The sequence below is a fragment of the Asterias amurensis genome, chromosome 17 (assembly GCF_032118995.1).
Source record: "Asterias amurensis chromosome 17, ASM3211899v1".
Lineage (NCBI taxonomy): Eukaryota > Metazoa > Echinodermata > Asteroidea > Forcipulatida > Asteriidae > Asterias > Asterias amurensis.
Window position 1 is genome coordinate 1,549,119 of NC_092664.1, and position 20,333 is coordinate 1,569,451.

The 20,333-nt window shown below is 36.7% G+C and overlaps 1 protein-coding gene across 1 annotated transcript in view; it reads left to right on the forward strand.

The window, feature by feature from the left end:
- The first annotated feature begins 6,531 nt into the window (after positions 1–6,531).
- Positions 6,532–20,333, forward strand: part of LOC139949762 (DNA mismatch repair protein Msh6-like) — a 30,130-nt gene continuing 16,328 nt past the window's right edge. Inside the window, exons 1-14 of the mRNA XM_071948298.1 lie at positions 6,532–6,763; positions 8,531–8,705; positions 9,882–10,069; positions 11,453–11,635; positions 12,572–12,687; positions 13,617–13,868; positions 15,109–15,197; positions 15,535–15,622; positions 16,580–16,639; positions 17,099–17,173; positions 17,865–18,000; positions 18,383–18,448; positions 18,987–19,138; positions 19,801–19,872. Of these exons, the coding sequence (XP_071804399.1) occupies positions 6,601–6,763; positions 8,531–8,705; positions 9,882–10,069; positions 11,453–11,635; positions 12,572–12,687; positions 13,617–13,868; positions 15,109–15,197; positions 15,535–15,622; positions 16,580–16,639; positions 17,099–17,173; positions 17,865–18,000; positions 18,383–18,448; positions 18,987–19,138; positions 19,801–19,872 (1,815 nt within the window). The 5' untranslated portion in view covers positions 6,532–6,600. The remainder of the gene's footprint in view (positions 6,764–8,530; positions 8,706–9,881; positions 10,070–11,452; positions 11,636–12,571; positions 12,688–13,616; positions 13,869–15,108; positions 15,198–15,534; positions 15,623–16,579; positions 16,640–17,098; positions 17,174–17,864; positions 18,001–18,382; positions 18,449–18,986; positions 19,139–19,800; positions 19,873–20,333) is intronic.

Sequence of the window (20,333 nt, forward strand, 5' to 3'; positions counted from 1 at the left end):
CGAGTCCCTCTATTTTATGGATGAATAATATCCTTCAAGTTCAAGTTCATTTAGTGCTACTTCATAAGTGAAGATTACCGCACTAATAACCCATGATCAATGATTGACCTTTTGACCCTTCGGAACTTGTTTTAATGATAGGCCTATTAGTCTAGGCATACATGCTAGCCTTTAGTCAAGGCGCACGCAGCACCCCCAGAAATCATATCAAGCATGACCCCCTATAACACGCACGAAAAAACACCAGCTGGTCTTTTTTCGTGCATGACATCTGGGGGTGCCGCCGCTGAATGCGCCTTGATTAAAGGCTAGATGTATGCAAGCGTTACGTTACCAATCGGGGAGTGCTTAGTCACCAAGCTGAAGCTAGCCGCGAATTCTCAGCCGCAAATTCCCAGCCGCGAATACCAGCCGCGAATTCTCAATTTACGGCCGAAAAGTCCAGCCGCTAATTCGAGCCTCCACGCCAGCCGCGAATTTCATTACCAAAGTAGTTTCACGAAGCGACAGGATTTCCTAAGTTGTTCATCCACATAAGCCACTATTTCTTAAATTTTGTAAAATCATGGCAATTTTGAACGTTGGTTTTGTAAAATTTTGGTCATAATAACAAAATGTAGGCCAAATTAGGTTAAGATAATTGAATTTTTAATGCTTTAGTCGATCCATCAAACTATATTGGTTACATATCGACTTTCTGAATATCAGTTGTTTTGAAAATAAAATAAAATAATAAACATTGCATTGAACAAAATCTACCTAATATGATCCACAGATAATAAATTTAGTGTTAAATCTTTTAGACACTAAATTAATATTCCATTGCAGCTTTACTAGGCCATTTAATTAGTTCCTAATTACATTTATTTTGTGTTTTTTGTTAATAGCAAAAGTAGTCACTTTAAAACGCAATTTACCTCGCATAATTAACAAAAAATTAAATTTTAGTGTTTAATCATTAAGACCATTTCATAACACACCGAAATATTCCGTTGCAGCTAATTACACCATCTAATTAATCATAATGACACCCATTTAAAGGGTATGGGTTTTGTCTCTTTTGAATAGGACTATCACAAAAAAACAACAACATAAGTAGTCACTTTGAAACAAATTATACCTCACATAGTTAACGAAATTGTTAATTTGTTTTGCTTAATCATTAAGACCCTTTCATAACACATCGAAATATTTCGTTGCAGCTAATTACACCAACTAATTGGTGCCTAATTAAACCACTTTATATGCTGTGGGTTTTGTCTCATTTGCTTTTTATCAACGAAATAACGTAAGTAGTTACTTTAAAACAAAATGTACCTCACATAATTAACAAATAGTTACTTTTTAGTGTTTAATCATTAAGACCATTACATAACACATCGAAATAGTCCGTTGCAGCTAATTACACCATCTAATTGGTGCCTAATTAAACCACTTTATATGTTGTGGGTTTTGTCTCATTTGAAGGGAATTTTTAGACTAAAAAATAACGTAAGTAGTCACTTTAAAACAAAATGTACCTCTCATTAATAACAAATAGTTTATTTTTAGTGTTTAATTATTAAGACCAATTTATAACACATCGAAATATTCCGTTGCAGCTAATTACACCATCTAATTGGTGCCTAAATAAACCAATTTATATGTTGTGGGTTTCGTCCCATTTGAAGGAAATTTTTAAACTAAAAAATAATAAGTAGTCACTTTAAAACAAATTGTACCTCACATAATTGACAAATTGTTACTTTTTAGTGTTTAATTATTAAGACCATTTCATAACACATCGAAATACTCCGTTGCAGCTAATTACACCATCTAATTGGTGCCTAATTAAACCAATTTATATGTTGTGGGTTTTGTCCCATTTGAAGGGAATTTTTAGACTAAAAAATAATAAGTAGTCACTTTAAAACAAAATGTACCTCACATAATTAACAAATTGTTACTTTTTAATGTTTAGTTATTAAGACCATGTTATAACACATCGAAATATTCCGTTGCAGCTAATTACACCATCTAATTGGTGCCTAATTAAACCACTTTATATGTTGTGGGTTTTGTCTCATTTGAAGGGAATTTTTAGACTAAAAAATAATAAGTAGTTACTTTAAAACAAATTGTACCTCACAAATTGACAAATTGTTACTTTTTAGTGTTTAATTATTAAGACCATTTCATAACACATCGAAATATTCCGTTGCAGCTAATTACACAATTTAATTGGTGCCTAATTAAACCAATTTATATGTTGTGGGTTTTGTCCCATTTGAAAGGAATTTTTATCAAAGAAATAACGTAAGTAGTCACTTTAAAACAAAATGTACCTCACATAATTAACAAATGGTTACTTTTTAGTGTTTAATCATCAAGACCATTTCATAACACATTAGAATATTCCGTTGCAGCTAATTACACCATCTAATTGGTGCATGATTAAACCTCTTTATATGTTGTGGGTTTGTCTCATTTGAAGGGAATTTTTATCAAAGAAATAACGTAAGTAGTCACTTTAAAACAAAATGTACCTCACATAATTAACAAATAGTTTATTTTTAGTGTTTAATTATTAAGACCATTTTATAACCTATCGAAATATTCCGTTGCAGCTAATTAGACTATGTAATTAGTTCTTAAATAAAACACTTTATAAGTTGTGGGTTTTGTCTCATTTGAAGGGAATTTTTAATCAAAGAAATAACGTAAGTAGTCACTTTAAAGCAAATTGTACCTCACATAATTAACAAATAGTTATTTTTTAGTGTTTAGTTATTAAGACCATGTTATAACACATCAAAATATTCCGTTGCAGCTAATTACACCATCTAATTGGTGCCTAATTAAACCACTTTATATGTTGTGGGTTTTGTCTCATTTGAAGGGAATTTTTAGACTAAAAAATAATAAGTAGTCACTTTAAAACAAATTGTACCTCACATAATTGACAAATTGTTACCTTTTAGTGTTTAATCATCAAGACCATTTCATAACACATCGAAATATTCCGTTGCAGCTAATTACACAATTTAATTGGTGCCTAATTAAACCAATTTATATGTTGTGGGTTTTGTCCCATTTGAAAGGAATTTTTATCAAAGAAATAACGTAAGTAGTCACTTTAAAACAAAATGTACCTCACATAATTAACAAATAGTTTATTTTTAGTGTTAATTATGTGAGGTACATTTTGTTTTAAAGTGACTACTTACGTTATTTCTTTGATTAAAAATTCCCTTCAAATTAGAAAAAACCCACAACATATAAAGTGTTTTATTTAAGAACTAATTAGTTGGTGTAATTAGCTGCAACGGAATATTTCGATGTGTTATGAAATGGTCTTAATGGTTAAACACTAAAAAGTAACTATTTGTTAATTATGTGAGGTACATTTTGTTTTAAAGTGACTACTTACGTTATTTCTTTGATTAAAAATTCCCTTCAAATGAGACAAAACCCACAACTTATAAAGTGTTTTATTTAAGAACTAATTACATGGTCTAATTAGCTGCAACGGAATATTTCAATGTGTTATGAAATGGTCTTAATGATTAAACACTCAAAATTAATTATTTGTTAATCATGTAAGGTACATTTTGTTTTAAAGTGACTACTTTAGCTATTTTGGGCTGGACAAAATTCCCTTCAAATGAGACAAAACCCATAGCATATAAAGTGGTTTAATTAGGCACCAATTAGATGGTCTAATAAGCTGCAACGGAATATTTCAATGTGTTATGAAATGGTCTTAATGATTAAACACTCAAAATTAAATATTTGTTAATTATGTAAGGTACATTTTGTTTTAAAGTGACTACTTACGTTATTTCTTTGATAAAAATTCACTTCAAATGAGACAAATCCCACAACATATAAAGTGTTTTATTTAAGAACTAATTAGTTGGTGTAATTAGCTGCAACGGAATATTTCAATGTGTTATGAAATGGTCTTAATGATTAAACACTAAAAAGTGACTATTTGTTAATTATGTGAGGTACATTTTGTTTTAAAGTGACTACTTACGTTATTTCTTTGATTAAAAATTCCCTTCAAAAGAGACAAAACCCACAACATATAAAGTGTTTTATTTAAGATCTAGTTACATGGTCTAATTGGCTGCAACGGAATATTTCAATGTGTTGTTAAAAGGTCCTAATGATTAAACACAGAAAAGTGATTAATTGTTAATTATATGAAGTACATTTTGTTTTAAAGTGACCATTTACGCTATTTTTTTGATAAAAATTCCCTTCAAAAGAGACAAAACCCACAACATACAAAGTGGTTTATTTAAGAACTTATTCGTTAGTCTAATTAGCTGCAACGGAATATTTCAATGTGTTTATAAATGGTCTTAATGATTAAACACTAAAAAGTAACTATTTGTTAATTATGTGAGGTACTTTTTGTTTTAAAGTGACTACTTACGTTATTTCTTTGATTAAAAATTCCCTTCAAATGAGACAAAACCCACAACTTATAAAGTGTTTTATTTAAGAACTAATTACATGGTCTAATTAGCTGCAACGGAATATTTCAATGTGTTATGAAATGGTCTTAATGATTAAACACTCAAAATTAATTATTTGTTAATTATCTAAGGTACATTTTGTTTTAAAGTGACTACTTACGTTATTTCTTTGATAAAAATTCACTTCAAATTAGACAAAACCCACAACATATAAAGTGGTTTATTTAAGAACTTATTCGTTGGTCTAATTAGCTGCAACGGAATATTTCAATGTGTTATGAAATGGTCTTAATGATTAAACACTAAAAAGTAACTATTTGTTAATTATGTGAGGTACTTTTTGTTTTAAAGTGACTACTTACGTTATTTCTTTGATTAAAAATTCCCTTCAAATGAGACAAAACCCACAACTTATAAAGTGTTTTATTTAAGAACTAATTACATGGTCTAATTAGCTGCAACGGAATATTTCAATGTGTTATGAAATGGTCTTAATGATTAAACACTCAAAATTAATTATTTGTTAATTATCTAAGGTACATTTTGTTTTAAAGTGACTACTTACGTTATTTCTTTGATAAAAATTCACTTCAAATTAGACAAAACCCACAACATATAAAGTGGTTTATTTAAGAACTTATTCGTTGGTCTAATTAGCTGCAACGGAATATTTCAATGTGTTATGAAATGGTCTTAATGATTAAACACTAAAAAGTAACTATTTGTTAATTATGTGAGGTACATTTTGTTTTAAAGTGACTACTTACGTTATTTCTTTGATTAAAAATTCCCTTCAAATGAGACAAAACCCACAACTTATAAAGTGTTTTATTTAAGAACTAATTACATGGTCTAATTAGCTGCAACGGAATATTTCAATGTGTTATGAAATGGTCTTAATGATTAAACACTCAAAATTAATTATTTGTTAATTATGTAAGGTACATTTTGTTTTAAAGTGACTACTTACGTTATTTCTTTGATAAAAATTCACTTCAAATGAGACAAAACCCACAACATATAAAGTGTTTTATTTAAGAACTAATTAGTTGGTGTAATTAGCTGCAACGGAATATTTCAATGTGTTATGAAATGGTCTTAATGATTAAACACTAAAAAGTAACCATTTGTTAATTATGTGAGGTACATTTTGTTTTAAAGTTACTACTTACGTTATTTCTTTGATAAATATTCACTTCAAATGAGACAAAACCCACAACATATAAAGTGGTTTAATTAGACACCAATTAGATGGTGTAATTAGCTGCAACGGAATATTTCAATCTGTTATGAAATGGTCTTGATGATCAAACACTCAAAATTAATTATTTGTCAATTTTGTGAGGTACATTTTGTTTTAAAGTGACTAAGTACGTTGATTTAGTTAGTAAAAATTCCCTTCAAAAGAGACAAACCCCAAACAATATATTAAATGGTAAAACTAGGAACAAATTTGTTGTTCTAATTAGCTCAACGGAATATTTAGATGTGTTATGAAATGGTCTTAATGATTAAATTATTTGTTAATTACGTACGGTATTTTGGTTTAACGATTTTCTTTTTCAAAACAAATGCAGAGAGAGTCGACTACGTTACTATTAAAGATTGATGGATCGAATAAAGCATTAAACAATCAATTATCTTACCCTAATTTGGCCTCCATTTTGTTATAATGAACGAAATTTTACAAAACCAATATTCAAAATTGCCATGAATTTACCAAACCATGGAGGTAGGAATCCTACCTCCATGACCAAACTAAACAAACAGTGGCTAAAGTGTGGGTGAACAACTTAGGAAATGTTGTCGCTTCGTGAAACGGGAAAAGCGCGGCTGCCGCGGCGACTCGAATTAGCGGCTGGACTTTTCGGCCGTAAATTGAGAATTCGCGGCTGGCATTCGCGGCTGGGAATTCGCGGCTGAGAATTCGCGGCTAGCTTCAGCTTGGTTGCTTAGTCGACTTACAGCCAGTTTAATTGTCTAGTTCCTACTGTTCTTCAAGGACAAAACGTCTATCCCCTGATTGTAGAGCCAGTCTAAACTAAATTTCCCGCGAAAGCTTGTCAACACTCTGCCATCCCACACATGTTGAGTGTATCTTTTTGTGACGGTATTTTAACTAAAATCCCAGACAATGCCGAAAAACACTCTGTTTTCCTACTTTTCAAAGAGTCCAGCTGTAGCCAGGAAGTCGACCTCACCATTGACAGCTGACGATGTTGGAAATGAGAAATCCAAGTCGCCAAAAGAGGCAGCGAAAGGACCGGAGCAGTCACTGAAGGGGAACGGCGCAGACGGTGTGTCACGTTCGTTCGTCTTGTGTTGTGAACTTGTTGTCAGTGTAGTTTGTCATTTTACTTTACTGAATTGTGTGTTTTAAACCGAGATCTGAATAACAATAAGAGCCTGTGTACTGTACTCAATCATTATACATCATATGTGTTTGACGTGATCATTACTCCATTTACATTTAAGAGCCCATGATAAATGAAAGTTTTTCATTTATTAATTAACTTTATTTTAGTTAGTACGTACGTAGTAGAGTTGTAGAGGGGTACCGGTCACTTCGGCACCTTGCAAACTCGGCACCTGCAAACTCGGCACCTTGCAAACTCGGCACTTACAACCTCGGCACCATGCAAACTCGGCACCCACAAACTCGGCACATGTACAAATACAAACTCGGCACCCAGCTGAAAAAGTTCGATTTTTTTTCACACTGATTTTCAGTCCCCCAGTCCCATAAAAAGTTTGATCCTGTTATAAGTTATTATAACACTTATTTTAACTATCGTACAATTTACCAGAAAGTAGAAGCGACGTTATAGCAAAATAGCACGGGACGGGAAAAAAATAACACTGAAAGGATCATGTGCACCAAACGATCTTTAATCTTTCACGCACAGAACTGTCGCGAGTGGTCCGTCGGTAAATTAGTCCCCGGTCACGGCCGGCGTCTTTCGGCAAATCACGCTCTGTTAAAGCAAAATTTCATTGAAAACTATTAAACAAATTAAACAAAACCCTTTTTTTTTAATTTTCAAAGCCCAAATCATAAAAAAAATTGCGCCGCACTTTTCACCGACATGGATGCAATCAGCCTAAACAACATTTAAAAAAAACTTGTAGACTGAACTCGGTGCGGCGCCACGGTAAATTTCCTGTGGGCCCAAATTTTCTCGAAAGTTCGGAATTCTTATCAACTCCCATAACTAGTGATTTTGCCATGAACAGCGTTTACAAAGCTACTAATTATCAAACTCTTTTTTATTGTGTAATTACACGTACGTTACTTTATTTTAACCACTTGACTCTTCGAGGTTCATTTTGCTTGGTGCCGAGTTTGTTAGTCAATAAAAGGTTGGTGCCGAGTTTGTATGGTGCCGACATTCTTGGTGCCGAGTGGGTGCCGAGATTACAAGATGCCGAGTTTGCAAGGTGCCGAGTTTGCAGGTGCCGAGTTTGCGAGGTGCCGAAGTGTCCGGTATTCTTGTAGAGTACTAGTTGAACAACTTTTAACTGCTTCGGACTGATGAGACCCAAGCCTACATTCGCATGGACTGTAAAAGGGATAAAGGCCAGGTCACACAGGCCACGATAACGAGAACGAAAACGATAACGATAAAAATGCACGCCCTCGCTTGGTTGAATGACGTAGGCGTTTTCTGCAAGGAGCAATTCAACCAATCGCGAGCGTGCATTTTTATCGTTATCGTTTTTGTTCTCGTTATCGGGGCCTGTGTGGGATAACTTTCCGTATGGCGCCACCACCTTTTCACTCATTTTTACAAAAAGGGATATATCAATCAGGTAAATTAGATACTATATTATTTTATTTCGAATGAAAAAGTGGTGGCGCCATACGGAAACTTTTCCCCTGTGTGACCGGGCCTTAACCCTGTTTCAGCCCTAGGAGTAGGTGGCACATCATATATAGGAACAAATTAATTGTAGCCCACACCTTGAAGTGGCCTTCCGGCCTTGTGTGTCTCTGGCGACTTGCATTAAAACAACAAAACTGTTCTATTGTCACAGAATTGACATGTATTGTGTATTAATTACAGATTGTGCCTTCAAAGTTGGAGATGTCGTCTGGGCAAAGCTAGAAGGCTACCCATGGTGGCCTAGTTTGGTGTGTAACCACCCAACTCTTAACACTCACATCAAGCAAGGAAAGAAACGTCAAGTTCATGTACAGTTTTTCGATGAGTCCCACAGTAGATCTTGGATTTTTGAGAAGTGAGTATAATATCCAAAATATAAGGCAGAAAAAAAATGCAGGTTTGAAAAATGCCTTGTAGTGGGCCAATCTCATATATGAGGAGAGATAAGTTAACTGTAATGCAATAGCACTTGCACTTTTATGACGTCTAGTGCTGGGCGAATAGTGAAATTATGTTATTCGGATACCGCTGGCCAACTATCCGAAATTAACCGGATATTCGAATAGTTTTTTTTCGCCGCTAGAGGGCGCTATTAAAAAAAATAGTGTTTTTTTTGCCGCTAGAGGGCGCTGTTCGTTTGTGAATGAGATCTTCTGGGCGGATTGATATTAGTTTCGGATAACTTTCCGCATGGCGCCACCACTTTTTCACTAATTTTTACAAAAAGGGATATATCAATCAGGTAAATTAGATACTATATTATTTTATTTCGAATGAAAAAGTGGTGGCGCCATACGGAAACTTTCCCTTAGTTTCAGATAGTGTCACTCGGTTCATTCATAAAAATGACCGGATCTAATTTAAAGATGGCAATTTGCTTTTTCTTTTGATCGTGGATGACTCTACGTGAAGGAAAACTTTTGTAATCTTTGAACAAATTACGTCAGAAATGTCATTGTTTTAACTCTTCACGGAGGTGAGCATAGTTAAATACTTAATTTATGCTGTTTTATGCTGTCTTAATAGAAGTTTCATTAGGATTCAGACAAAACATTCATGTCGGTTGTCGCCCGATGTCCGCGGATATTCGGATATTAAAGAATATCCGGTTACTTGGTTGTAATTACAGAACTATCCGGTTTATAAATAGCTATTCGCGCCCTATGCGGATATCCGGTTAAGAAAAAAAAGGCATTCGCGGTTACGGATAGGAAAACCTATTCGCCATTAACCGGATATTCGAATAATTCGCCCAGCCCTAATGACGTCACTTTTGCTTAAAATACCCAACTGACAGACAAACATGCCACACCACCTACATAATCACTGTGTTGTTGACGCGCCAAACTACACTAGTAGTGTAGTGAGTTGCGGGTAAACATACAATTTGGATGTACGCGAGCGTTAGTAAAATTTGACACCTTTGCTGTGAACTGGGTACTTGACTTCTATTTTAAGCATTAGTGCGGAATACTTTTGATTTTGTATGTTTCTTGAAAAAATTAACTAGCATTGTACGTTTCTTCCCTAGATATGTGGAGTTGTTTAAACTGAAAGATTCGGAACGTGGAGGCAAGTTTCATACCCAGAAACTTGATGTCTGCCAAGCAGTAAAGGAAGCAAAAGGTGCACTTGACCTGAGTGTAGAGGACAGGCTACAACTTATCATGTGCACCCAATCAGATGAAGAGCAGGAAGAGCAAGAAATGAAAGTTAATGGTAATATAAATCCTATCCCTGTTTCATCCCAAGAACACAGAGAGACAAAATTTGATTATTCTGTAAATCCCCATCTCGCCTAATTGCCAGCTCTTGCAATTGGACTCTGGTTATGGTATACATTTAGAGATGAAGGATGATCTGTTAATGAGAAATAAGTCCAAGGTCCTCTCTGCCTAGCGGCCGATTTTGTGCTTACTGTGCGATTTCCATTTCAAAGCACTGCTAACCCAAGCACACGAAAAGGCATGCTAACCTTCCGGTGCTTATCGCACAAAAATAAATGTCGCAATGCAAATCCAACGCAATATGGCCACCCAATTTTTCTGCTATCCTGTGAAATACGCTTGCACCTTAGCAAATTTTTCTGCTACAGTAAGCACAAGAATTTGCTAACTGTTAAGCAGGGCTATAAAATTTGGCCCTGGTGGGAAAGTCTACAATCTGTGTTAAGCCAAGGTCAGAGAATGTTGAAAAGAAGAATCCATTGATGAAGAGCAGGTAATAATATTCTGTGATTGCCTCACATGGGAGGAAAAATAGATCTAGCAGCTATGATAGCCCGATAAATAGTGTCAATAGACCTTATGCACATGACGTCATTTCAGTAGGGTGCCCTCATCTAGAGGTCAAAAGGAGGTCGTTCATTGGCCAGTACTGTGCGCCGCGCGTACAAATCTGTGCCTCTCTATTGTTTCGTCACCGTTTTTCCTCTAAGATGGCTGCTGGATGACGTCAATGCATAAGGTCCATTGTAGAGTGCTTAGTTTTGGACTAGTGCCATCTTCAGCGCCCTAGAGCATGTCAATATGATGATAATAATAGTGGCTTCTTATATACCGTGCATAAGCTTCACCCATTGACGCTGCTTGTGCTGTAACAATAGTATTTCCTCCTAGGTATGTGGGACTACAATTAAATGATGAGATGTAATCCTTTTACAAGATGATTAAAGGCACTGGTTACTATTGTGAATTATCAAAGATCAGTCTTCTCACTTGGTGTATCTCAACATATGCATAAAATAAAAAACCTGTGAAAAAAGGAGCTTGATTGGTCGTTGAAGTTGCGAGAAAATAATGAAAGAAAAAACACCCTTGTCACAAAAGATGTTGGCTGCTCTAAGATGCTTGATTTCGGGACCTCAAAATCTAACTCTGAGGTCTCAAAATCAAATTTGTGGAAAAATTACTTCTTTCTCAAAAACAACATTACTTCAGAGGAAGCCGTTTCTCACAATGTTTTGTACTATCAACATCTCCCCATTACTCATAAGCAAGTAAGTTTTTATGCTAACAATTATTTTGAGTAATTACCAATAGTGTCCACTGCCTTTAAGGTGCTATAAAAGTTCTGATATTACTTTTGTTTCTGCTACTATAGGAAGCAGTGCAGATAAGTCGAGCTCCAGCGATGAGGATGACATGGAGGAAGAACAGGAAGAGGAAGAAATTAAGGAGAAATCCAAGAAGACGCTTCGAGCATCCACGAGACAGACACCTCTCTCGACAGCTTCACGTAAGAGGAGACGTATCATTGAGTCATCGGATGATGAAGAGAGCTCAGGTAAGTTTCTTGTCATTCTTTGTTTCAATTAATGCTGCAAGTTTTAGTTTTTTTCACGATCATGTTTACTCATTGACAGTACGGTCAAAAATCACAATTTTTTTAAGAACCCCCAATGGAACATAGCCCGGATAGCACTCTTACCTGCTATGACCTATTTAGTCAACTTCTAAGTCCCATAGAAATTGAACACTGACATCCGACACACCCCAAGTACTTAGATCTGGGCCACAGGCAATCAATAATCCTGTCGCTGGCCTCGTTGTTGCAGACATCAGGTTGACACAAGATGACCAGCTTTACTATAATGTAGGTGGTCATAGTTTCCGGGTAGGCCAAGTAAATAAGATACCTTGTTTCTCAGTAGACTGGTAAGCAGTGCAAAACAAATGAACAAAGTTGGATTTAGGGTAACATCGTTTTCTTTTTGTAGGGGCGGAGTGTGCTCTCCCATATAACAAACAGAATCTGTTTTGTTTCTGTGGGATTCAGTGAACTTTTCTTGAGTCTATTATTACTGTGTTAGAAAAGTTTCAGAGCAGACAAAAGCAGTTTTACCATCAATTGTAGCTGTACTGTCGCCTGCTGCACGACCATGTGCTGGTTTGACTATACTGGCATACTACGTGGTGAATATAAGATCCCCTGAGTAATGGACCCTTTTCATAAAATATGCTATTTACATTCGCGCATGCGTACAGACCCTTTTGGTTGCCAAATAGAGTTGTGCACTAAGCAGATCCACAATCGCGCCTGTGTCAGGTAGTTATTAGCAGTGTACTAAACAGCGCGATGTTCCCTCATTTTTGCCAACCAAAGTCTTAGTGCGCACACACTATGTGCAATTTACATATTTCATGAAAAGGGTCCATTGTTTTTACGCAATAAAATGTTTGTTGATCTAACTTGCGAATCTTGTTGTCTGTTGGTGTGAAGGTGATGAGTACAAACCTCATGTTGGAGACTCTGGCTCGTCAGACAGTGATAGCTCAGGTGTTGATGAGAATGAAACCTCAGAAGCGTCTTCAATGTCTGAGAGCGGAACACCTCAGGTACAAAGAAAGGTTTTTTCTCATTCCGTGCAGTGTATTTCTACTGGACCCAAGCTCTGGTGTTTTCAGCAGCTGAGAGTGGGTTCAAGTCCCTGTCATGACACTTGTGTCCTTGAGCAAGGCATTTGACTGTTAGAGACCAATTCAGAACTGACTCCCCGGAAGTACAGTTAATAATGATCCTATGAGCTAAAGCAGTAATCCAATCTATTTTCTATACCATCCGCCCTGGTAATAGTTAAAAAGCAGGACAGTTCTTTTCAGAACTGAGAAGTCTCCCGAACCTCCGATTATCTACTCCGCGGCAGTAGAATATAGCAAGACAGTTCTCTAAGAACAAACTCTACCTGGCAAGTAGATACACACATGGTGTTACGGCAAACCAAATATACATTGATACCTCACCATGCAATGCCTCAAACCCTACATAATTGCTTTGTAAAGAGTTGGGAAAGGTTGATTTAGGTGCATAGCCCAATTCAGTTATGTAGGTTTTTTTTAATGCAAGTTCGCCCCAAACAAGGCTAAAAGCCTTTCTAGGTAAGGAGCAACAAGAAGAAAATGATTAAACATGAAAATAACTCAGGAGAGCTTGCGACAGGAATGGATATTCCTCCTGAAACAGTCCAGATTATAGGATGGGGGGACATCCACCAGGCAAGAGTACCAAAGAGATGCAGTGCATGGAATAAAGCTGTTGGAATGGCTCCTTGTTCTACATGAACATCTCAGCAGATCAAGAGTGTATGGGTGAGAAGAAGCAGAAAGTCTGTTTTCACGCTCAAACACCCTAATTGGAGGAATATTTGGGGGATATCTCTCATAAAAAAAAAAAAATCATCAAAATGCATTCAATCCTGTGAAATAGTGGTAAAAACTAGTTAATGTTTTCTCTGAATGTTAACAATTTAATCTTTTCCTAACTTTAGAAATCTCGAAAGAGGAAGCGAGGATCCAGCTCTCGGACCTCTGTCAGATCAGGAAAAAAGGTCACTAGACCTGTTTTCAGTGTCATGACCCCTGACTCACCTAAACCTAAGATGGTCGCGCATGAACCTAAGATAGTCGCATCTGAACCGAAGATGGTCGCGCCAGTGACGCCCCAACCCAAAAAGATGTTTCTCACACCAACCATGAGCGCCAAGACAAAATCCAGACTTACAAGTTTCCAAACACCAGAGGTTAGTGATAATGTAGTCTTAGAAATAGTGTTTAACTACCCATAGAAATAGAGCCCGGAGAACGCTGAGTGCGTCAATGTGCGTTCGATTTTGTTGTGAGTTAGCAATTGTAACTTCCCAAGCATCAAATGAACAGTCTATGGGTGTTGCCATTTTGCCATACACACATGTAACGTGGTATTGATACACTGTGCCCAAAGACGACACAGAGGGCAGTCGAACTCAGTGTTTCTGCGGGTTCTGTTTTTATGGACCCACCCCCACCCCACCAAAATAAAATGTACTTGTAAAATGCATATATTGACGTCATCCCACATCCATCGTAACATTAAGACAAAGATGAACCTATGAAACTGCACTAGGACTAGCCAAATAACTTTCTGTTGACCATGAGAGGGCGCCCTATTCCAATCGTGTCACTTTAAATGTAAACATCACCTTTTCCTAATTTGTTCAAGCGATCCTGCTTTGGTGTTTTGGTGGCTGAATAGTCTAGTTACTGGACCCAAGTACTGTTGTTGTCAGCAGCAGAGTGTGGGTTTGAACCCCGGACATGACACTTGTGCCCTTAAGTGAGGCACTTAACCATAAATGCTGTTAAAAAGCTGGAAAGGTGGTGCATTATGCTATACCAGCCTGGTTTCTAATGGATGATACCCTTGCCTACATCCTTGTGGACTGTGAAGGGGGTGAAAAAATACCTTTACTAAATTGTTTTCTAGTTTAATACTTTGTATTATGCCCAACTGATCACAATTGGACCATTTATATTCTTTTACCTCTCCATGGTTTTCATTAATAGTCTTTTAAAGCAGTGGACACTATTGGTAATTACTCAAAATAATCAAGCATAAAACCTTACTCAAGCATAAAACCTTACTTGGTAGCGAGCAATGGAGAGCAATGTATAAAACATTGTGAGAAACGGCTCCCACTCGAGAAAGAAGTAATTTTCCACGAATTTGATTTCAAGACCTCAGAATTACATTTTGAGATCCCGAAATCAAGGATCTGAAAGCACAAAACTTTGTGCGACAAGGGTGTTTTTTCGTTCATTATTATCTCGCAACTTCGACGACCAATTGAGCCCAAATTTTCACAGGTTTGTTACTTTATGCATATGTTGAGATACACCAAGTGAGAAGACTGGTCTTTGACAATTACTAATAGTGTCCAGTGTCTTTTATTTACAAAGATATTTCAGATAATGATATGAAGTATTTTTGTTTGCCATTTGCAGTCGAGCCCAAGTCCTAGCACTCCTCTTGATTCAGATGAAACTCGATATCCACATCAACGATATGAATGGCTAAAAGACGGCCATCGAAGGTGAGTTAGCAATTGGGTATAAAGAGATGAACTATTTAGAGTTCTTGACGAGTTCTGAAATGGCCGTTAAAAACCTACAGGGTTGTGGCCACGATCCTGCAAGGTTTGAAACGACTGTTGAAGAACGAGTTATTACTATTTTATTCCAAATCATATATGCCCTTTTGTGAAAAAGTGAAAAAATGTTGCAACTTTAGACAATTTGTGACAATCTGTTTCAGGGTCAAAGGTTCGAATCCCACCCGAGGAAATAAACTTGATTTGGCAAAAGTTGAAAGGTGTCACAGCAACAACTAAACCTTATGTCAATGCATATTTCTTGTAACTTGAATTTCAGGGATCTTAAAGGAAATCCACAATCTCATCCTGATTATGATCCAAGGACTTTGTTTGTGCCCAAGTCTTTCCAGGAAAAGACTACACCAGTAAGTAAAAAATGGAGTGCGGGATGTTGTAGCCAATAGATGGATTACACTACGCGTCATTGATGTATTTTACACAGGACAAGTACACGCGTGTAGGCGCTGCGCGGGACTCTTGTGCACTCTTCACGTGTAAAATACATCAAAGATGGCGGTCAATGACGTGTATTGCAACCCATCTATGGGACTTGTGCCTCAACCACAAGAAAATGTCTGAAATAAGGTTTAAGGTTTATTGTTTCCACAGTAACGATGTAAAACAGGCAATAATGTATACATGTACCAAATAATACATTCATAAATACCTAAGACAGTTTCTCTACTCCTATTGGTGGAGAGCGTGTCAAGTGGGGGTGTTTAAACGGTTGATAATGACCAGTGTTTTAACCGGCTGGCTTCTGCGTGTCAGGCGTGCAAGATTATCACGCGGACTGCAATTCATAGCTATTAGTAACAGCGCGTAATCTACTTCTAGCGTGCGCGCATAATCTATTTCTAAGCGCGCGTGCGTACACACAACCCACGCGCAACAGACTCTTCACAAAGTTTTTGAAAAAAATATTTCAAACCTCAAATTTTCAATTGTCAAAGTGTCTGTAATTGTATTTTTTAAAAGAGCAGTTTTTTTAAAAGAGCAGTGACTCGTCTGTTTAAAACCTTGCCGGGTCGTTGCCGTGCGCTATTAGCCCTCGCCTTTGGCTCGGGCCTTTATCACACGGCCGCCAACCCTGCCGGCTTTAAACGACCAGGAATACTCATTTAGCTTTTAAAGGATCATTGTAAACTTCACTACAGTGAAGCGAGTTCTTCATTGGTCTTAACGTTTCGACTAGCTTGCTCTAGTCATCATCGGGAGTTTAATTTGTGATGATCTCCGGTACCATAACTTTGAATTTGAAAGCCAACCCCCCAAAAACTTGTTGATGCTACTTTATATTGCTCTGTTGTTATTTCTTACAGGCAATGCGTCAATGGTGGGCAATGAAATCACGCTTCTTCGATACGGTTCTCTTCTTTAAGGTAAAGTAAAGACAACAAGATATGGATCCGTGTAGACCTTATGCATATGATGTCATTTCAGTAGAGCGCCCTCACCTAGAGGTCAAAAGGAGGTTGTTCATTTGCCAATCCTTTGCGCTGCTCATACAAATCTGTGCAATTTGATGGTTTCGTCATCGCCTTTTCTCTAAGATGGCGGCTGGATGACGTCAATGCTTTTTTAAAAGGTCTATTGCGTTTATGTTAAAGATGCTTCAAACAACTGCAACTATCCAAGATATACATTAATCAAAATAAAGAATGCATGTTAGAGACTTGTGTTGAAGTTCAGTTAATTTATATAAAAATTATTTATTTCAGATACATTTATTTCATATCAACATCAATTAATACATAATGTGATAACACTGCTCAGAAAACACAAGGTTGAGGTTGTTATTACCATTGCCTGAACTTTGAAATCTCTCTCACTATCTGCAGATGGGGAAGTTTTATGAGTTCTACCACATGGATGCAGAAGTTGGTGTTAAAGAACTTGGTCTGATTTACATGAAGGTAATTATATCAGCTTTTGATAAACAGTGTGTCTTAGCTTGAAGGCGAAATATTTCTTATAACTACGAGACAGTGTTTGTAGTTAGACCGGTGGTGAGCAAAGTCCAACAAGGGCAAGGGGGTCAACAAAATTATTTATGTTTAATTAAAAGGGAATAAAAGAGTAGTGACGAGTTCTTAAACTGGCGTTTAAAACCGGCACAACCACGATCCAGCAAGGTTTTAAACGTCAGTTTAAGAACGAGTTACTACTCTTTTTATTCCCATTTATAAAGAAATGCCTTTTTGGTTAAAGACACTGGACACTATTGGTAATTGTCAAAGACCAGTTTTCTCACTTGGTGTATCTCAACATATGCATAAAATAACAAACCTGTAAAAGTTTTAGCTCATTGGTTGTCAAAGTTGCGGGATAACTATGAAAGAAAAAAACACCCTTGTCACATAAAGTTGTGTGCTTTCAAGACCTCAAAATCTAATTCAGAGGTCTCAAAATCAAAATCATGGAAAATAACCTCTTTCTCAAAAACTATGTTACTTCAGAGGGAGTCTTCTCACAATGTTTTATTTTATCAACAGCTCCCCATTACTCGTTACCAAGTAAGGTTTTATGCTAACAATTATTTTGAGTAATTACCAATAGTGTCCACTGCCTTTAACTTTGTCTTACATTATTTGTCTATGATTACAGGGTGAAAATGCCCACTCTGGTTTCCCTGAGATTGCCTATGGTCGCTATAGTGATACACTGATACAGAAAGGTTATCGAGTAGCCAGGGTTGAGCAGACAGAAACACCCGACATGGTGCAGGAACGTTGCAAGAAAAGTAAGCATGTGATTGGATAGACTGCATTCAATCAGAAACTCTTATTGGTCAACTGATGTCATTGATAAAAATAATTTTAAACAAACATTTTTTTTGATTTGCTGAGTTGTAGAACAAGGAGTCATTCCAACAGCTTTATTCCATGTACTTTGGAACTTCCTGCCTGGTGCATGTTTCCCTCTATCCTACAATCTAGACATTGTTTATCAACTCCTACCTTCAGCTCCCCTGAATTCTTTTCTCATTAAATAATTCTTCTTCTTGTAGCCCCATACCAAGAGTGGCTTTTAACCTTGTTTGGAGCAAACTTGTATAAAATAAAATAAAATAAAACAATGGTTAATTGCTTGCTCATGTTTTTTTATTTTTTTTTCCTCCACAGTGTCTAAGATGGCAACAAAGTACGACAAAGTTGTGAAACGAGAAATTTGTCGGATTTCCACAAAAGGTAAGTTTACAAGAGTTGAAAGTGCTTGTAAGAGAACCCACACAGGTTTACCCTGATGTTTCTGGTGCAAGCACCTATAACTATTAAGGTTTTCTCAGGCTTGCGAATTACCATGTTTGCAGTTTTATTGTCTCCCATTTGTGTGTATTTCTACTTTCACAACATTTGAACCACAGGTGGTGGTATTATCATGGGGTTGTTAAAGTGTTAAAACATAGATGAGACTCTTTTCAAAAGTACAAAAAACTAAATATTCTGGGTCGACAAAACGACTCATTGTGCTTGATTGAATCACATTTTGCAACTTTTGAACGAGACACACCAAGTGAGAAGACTGGTCTGTGACAATTACCAATAGTGTCCAGTGCCTTTAAATCTAATTGTTTTTTATAAAACCAAGAACAACAGCACACTGATGAAAGGGAATATGTAAAATTTGACTTCATATGATTGTATCCAGGTACAAGGAAGTATAGTTTTACAGATAGATGGTGCTATATAAATGCTTATTATTAATGTTATTATTATTATTATTTAGGTACAAGGACGTATAGTTTTATAGATGGCGATACATGTGAGGCTCAGCATAGCTACCTGTTGGCTGTGAAGGAGAAAGTGGGCGATGATACCACTGAAGGGGAGAGACTTTACGGAGTCTGCTTCGTAGATACATCAATCGGAAAATTTCATGTAAGACTCGAACAATGATAGGATTTAAGATTTATTTATTTGAGATTCTGCCAAAACAACATTTATTTGATTTCTCTTAGGTTACACATAATTTATTCACAACACCGAAAAAAAGTAATTAAAAATATTCATTAAGTACATCCCACTCGCTGTGCTAAAGATGTCTTTCCACATGCAGGCAAATACAGGCAATCCCAATTACCAAAGCTTACTTTAGCCATCAATCATCCCATTAAAACAAATATATAAATACAAATCCTGGCGTGGATTTCACAAGAAGTTAAGACTAATCTTTTCTCGAGTGCCTAACTTAGGACTTGCGTGCTCATTCAGTTGAGCCCCTGACAAGAGCTAATCAACAATCACTAACCCTCTCGTGGTGACGTCCATGAACATCGGGCCAGCCAAAAGTGACCCGTTGCACAAGCAGAGCACTTGGGGCTGACGTCAAAGCTATTCGAACGTACCGGGGGCAGACAGGGGTTCACCCAGAGAAGCGAACTGAACGCACCCTTAACATGGGACTATCTTTGTGAAATTGACCCCTGGAAGATCAATCTTTAAACAGGAAAATTTTCTCTAAACTAGGGAACTGTCCTTAACCCTTAGCAATGCATTTGGATTTTGAGATTTATTGGCTTGTTATTTTTCTTTGTTTATAGCTTGGACAGTTTACAGATGACCGCCACTGCTCACGCTTCCGAACACTGATTGCTCACTACAATCCAGCTCAGGTAAAGACCAGTTATTATTACTTGGTTGGGATTCGAACCCACAACCTTTGCAATTTTAGAGCAGTGTCATACCAGCTAGACCACCGAGATTGCTTGGTAGCTAGAGGCAGTTCGAATCCTATGTTTAAGCAGCGGGTACCGCAATGATTTAAGAGATGTTAAATTTGCATCGGGGATGGAGTATATTAATTTTTGTTTTACCCATACACCGATGTGTGTTAGCTCTGTATACTTAGTACTTTCCCGGGTTCGGTGAAAATAAAAAATAATGGGCACATCACTCGGGTGGGATTCGAACCCACAACCTTTGCAATTCTAGAGCAGTGTCTTACCAACTAGAACAACCACTTAATTTTAAATTAAATGGCTAGCAGATGCAAGGCACTGTCATAGAATTCTGTGTGTGATTTTAAGTGGTTTGAATTCATCGTAAGTAATTTTCAAGATTTTTTTGTCCGAGC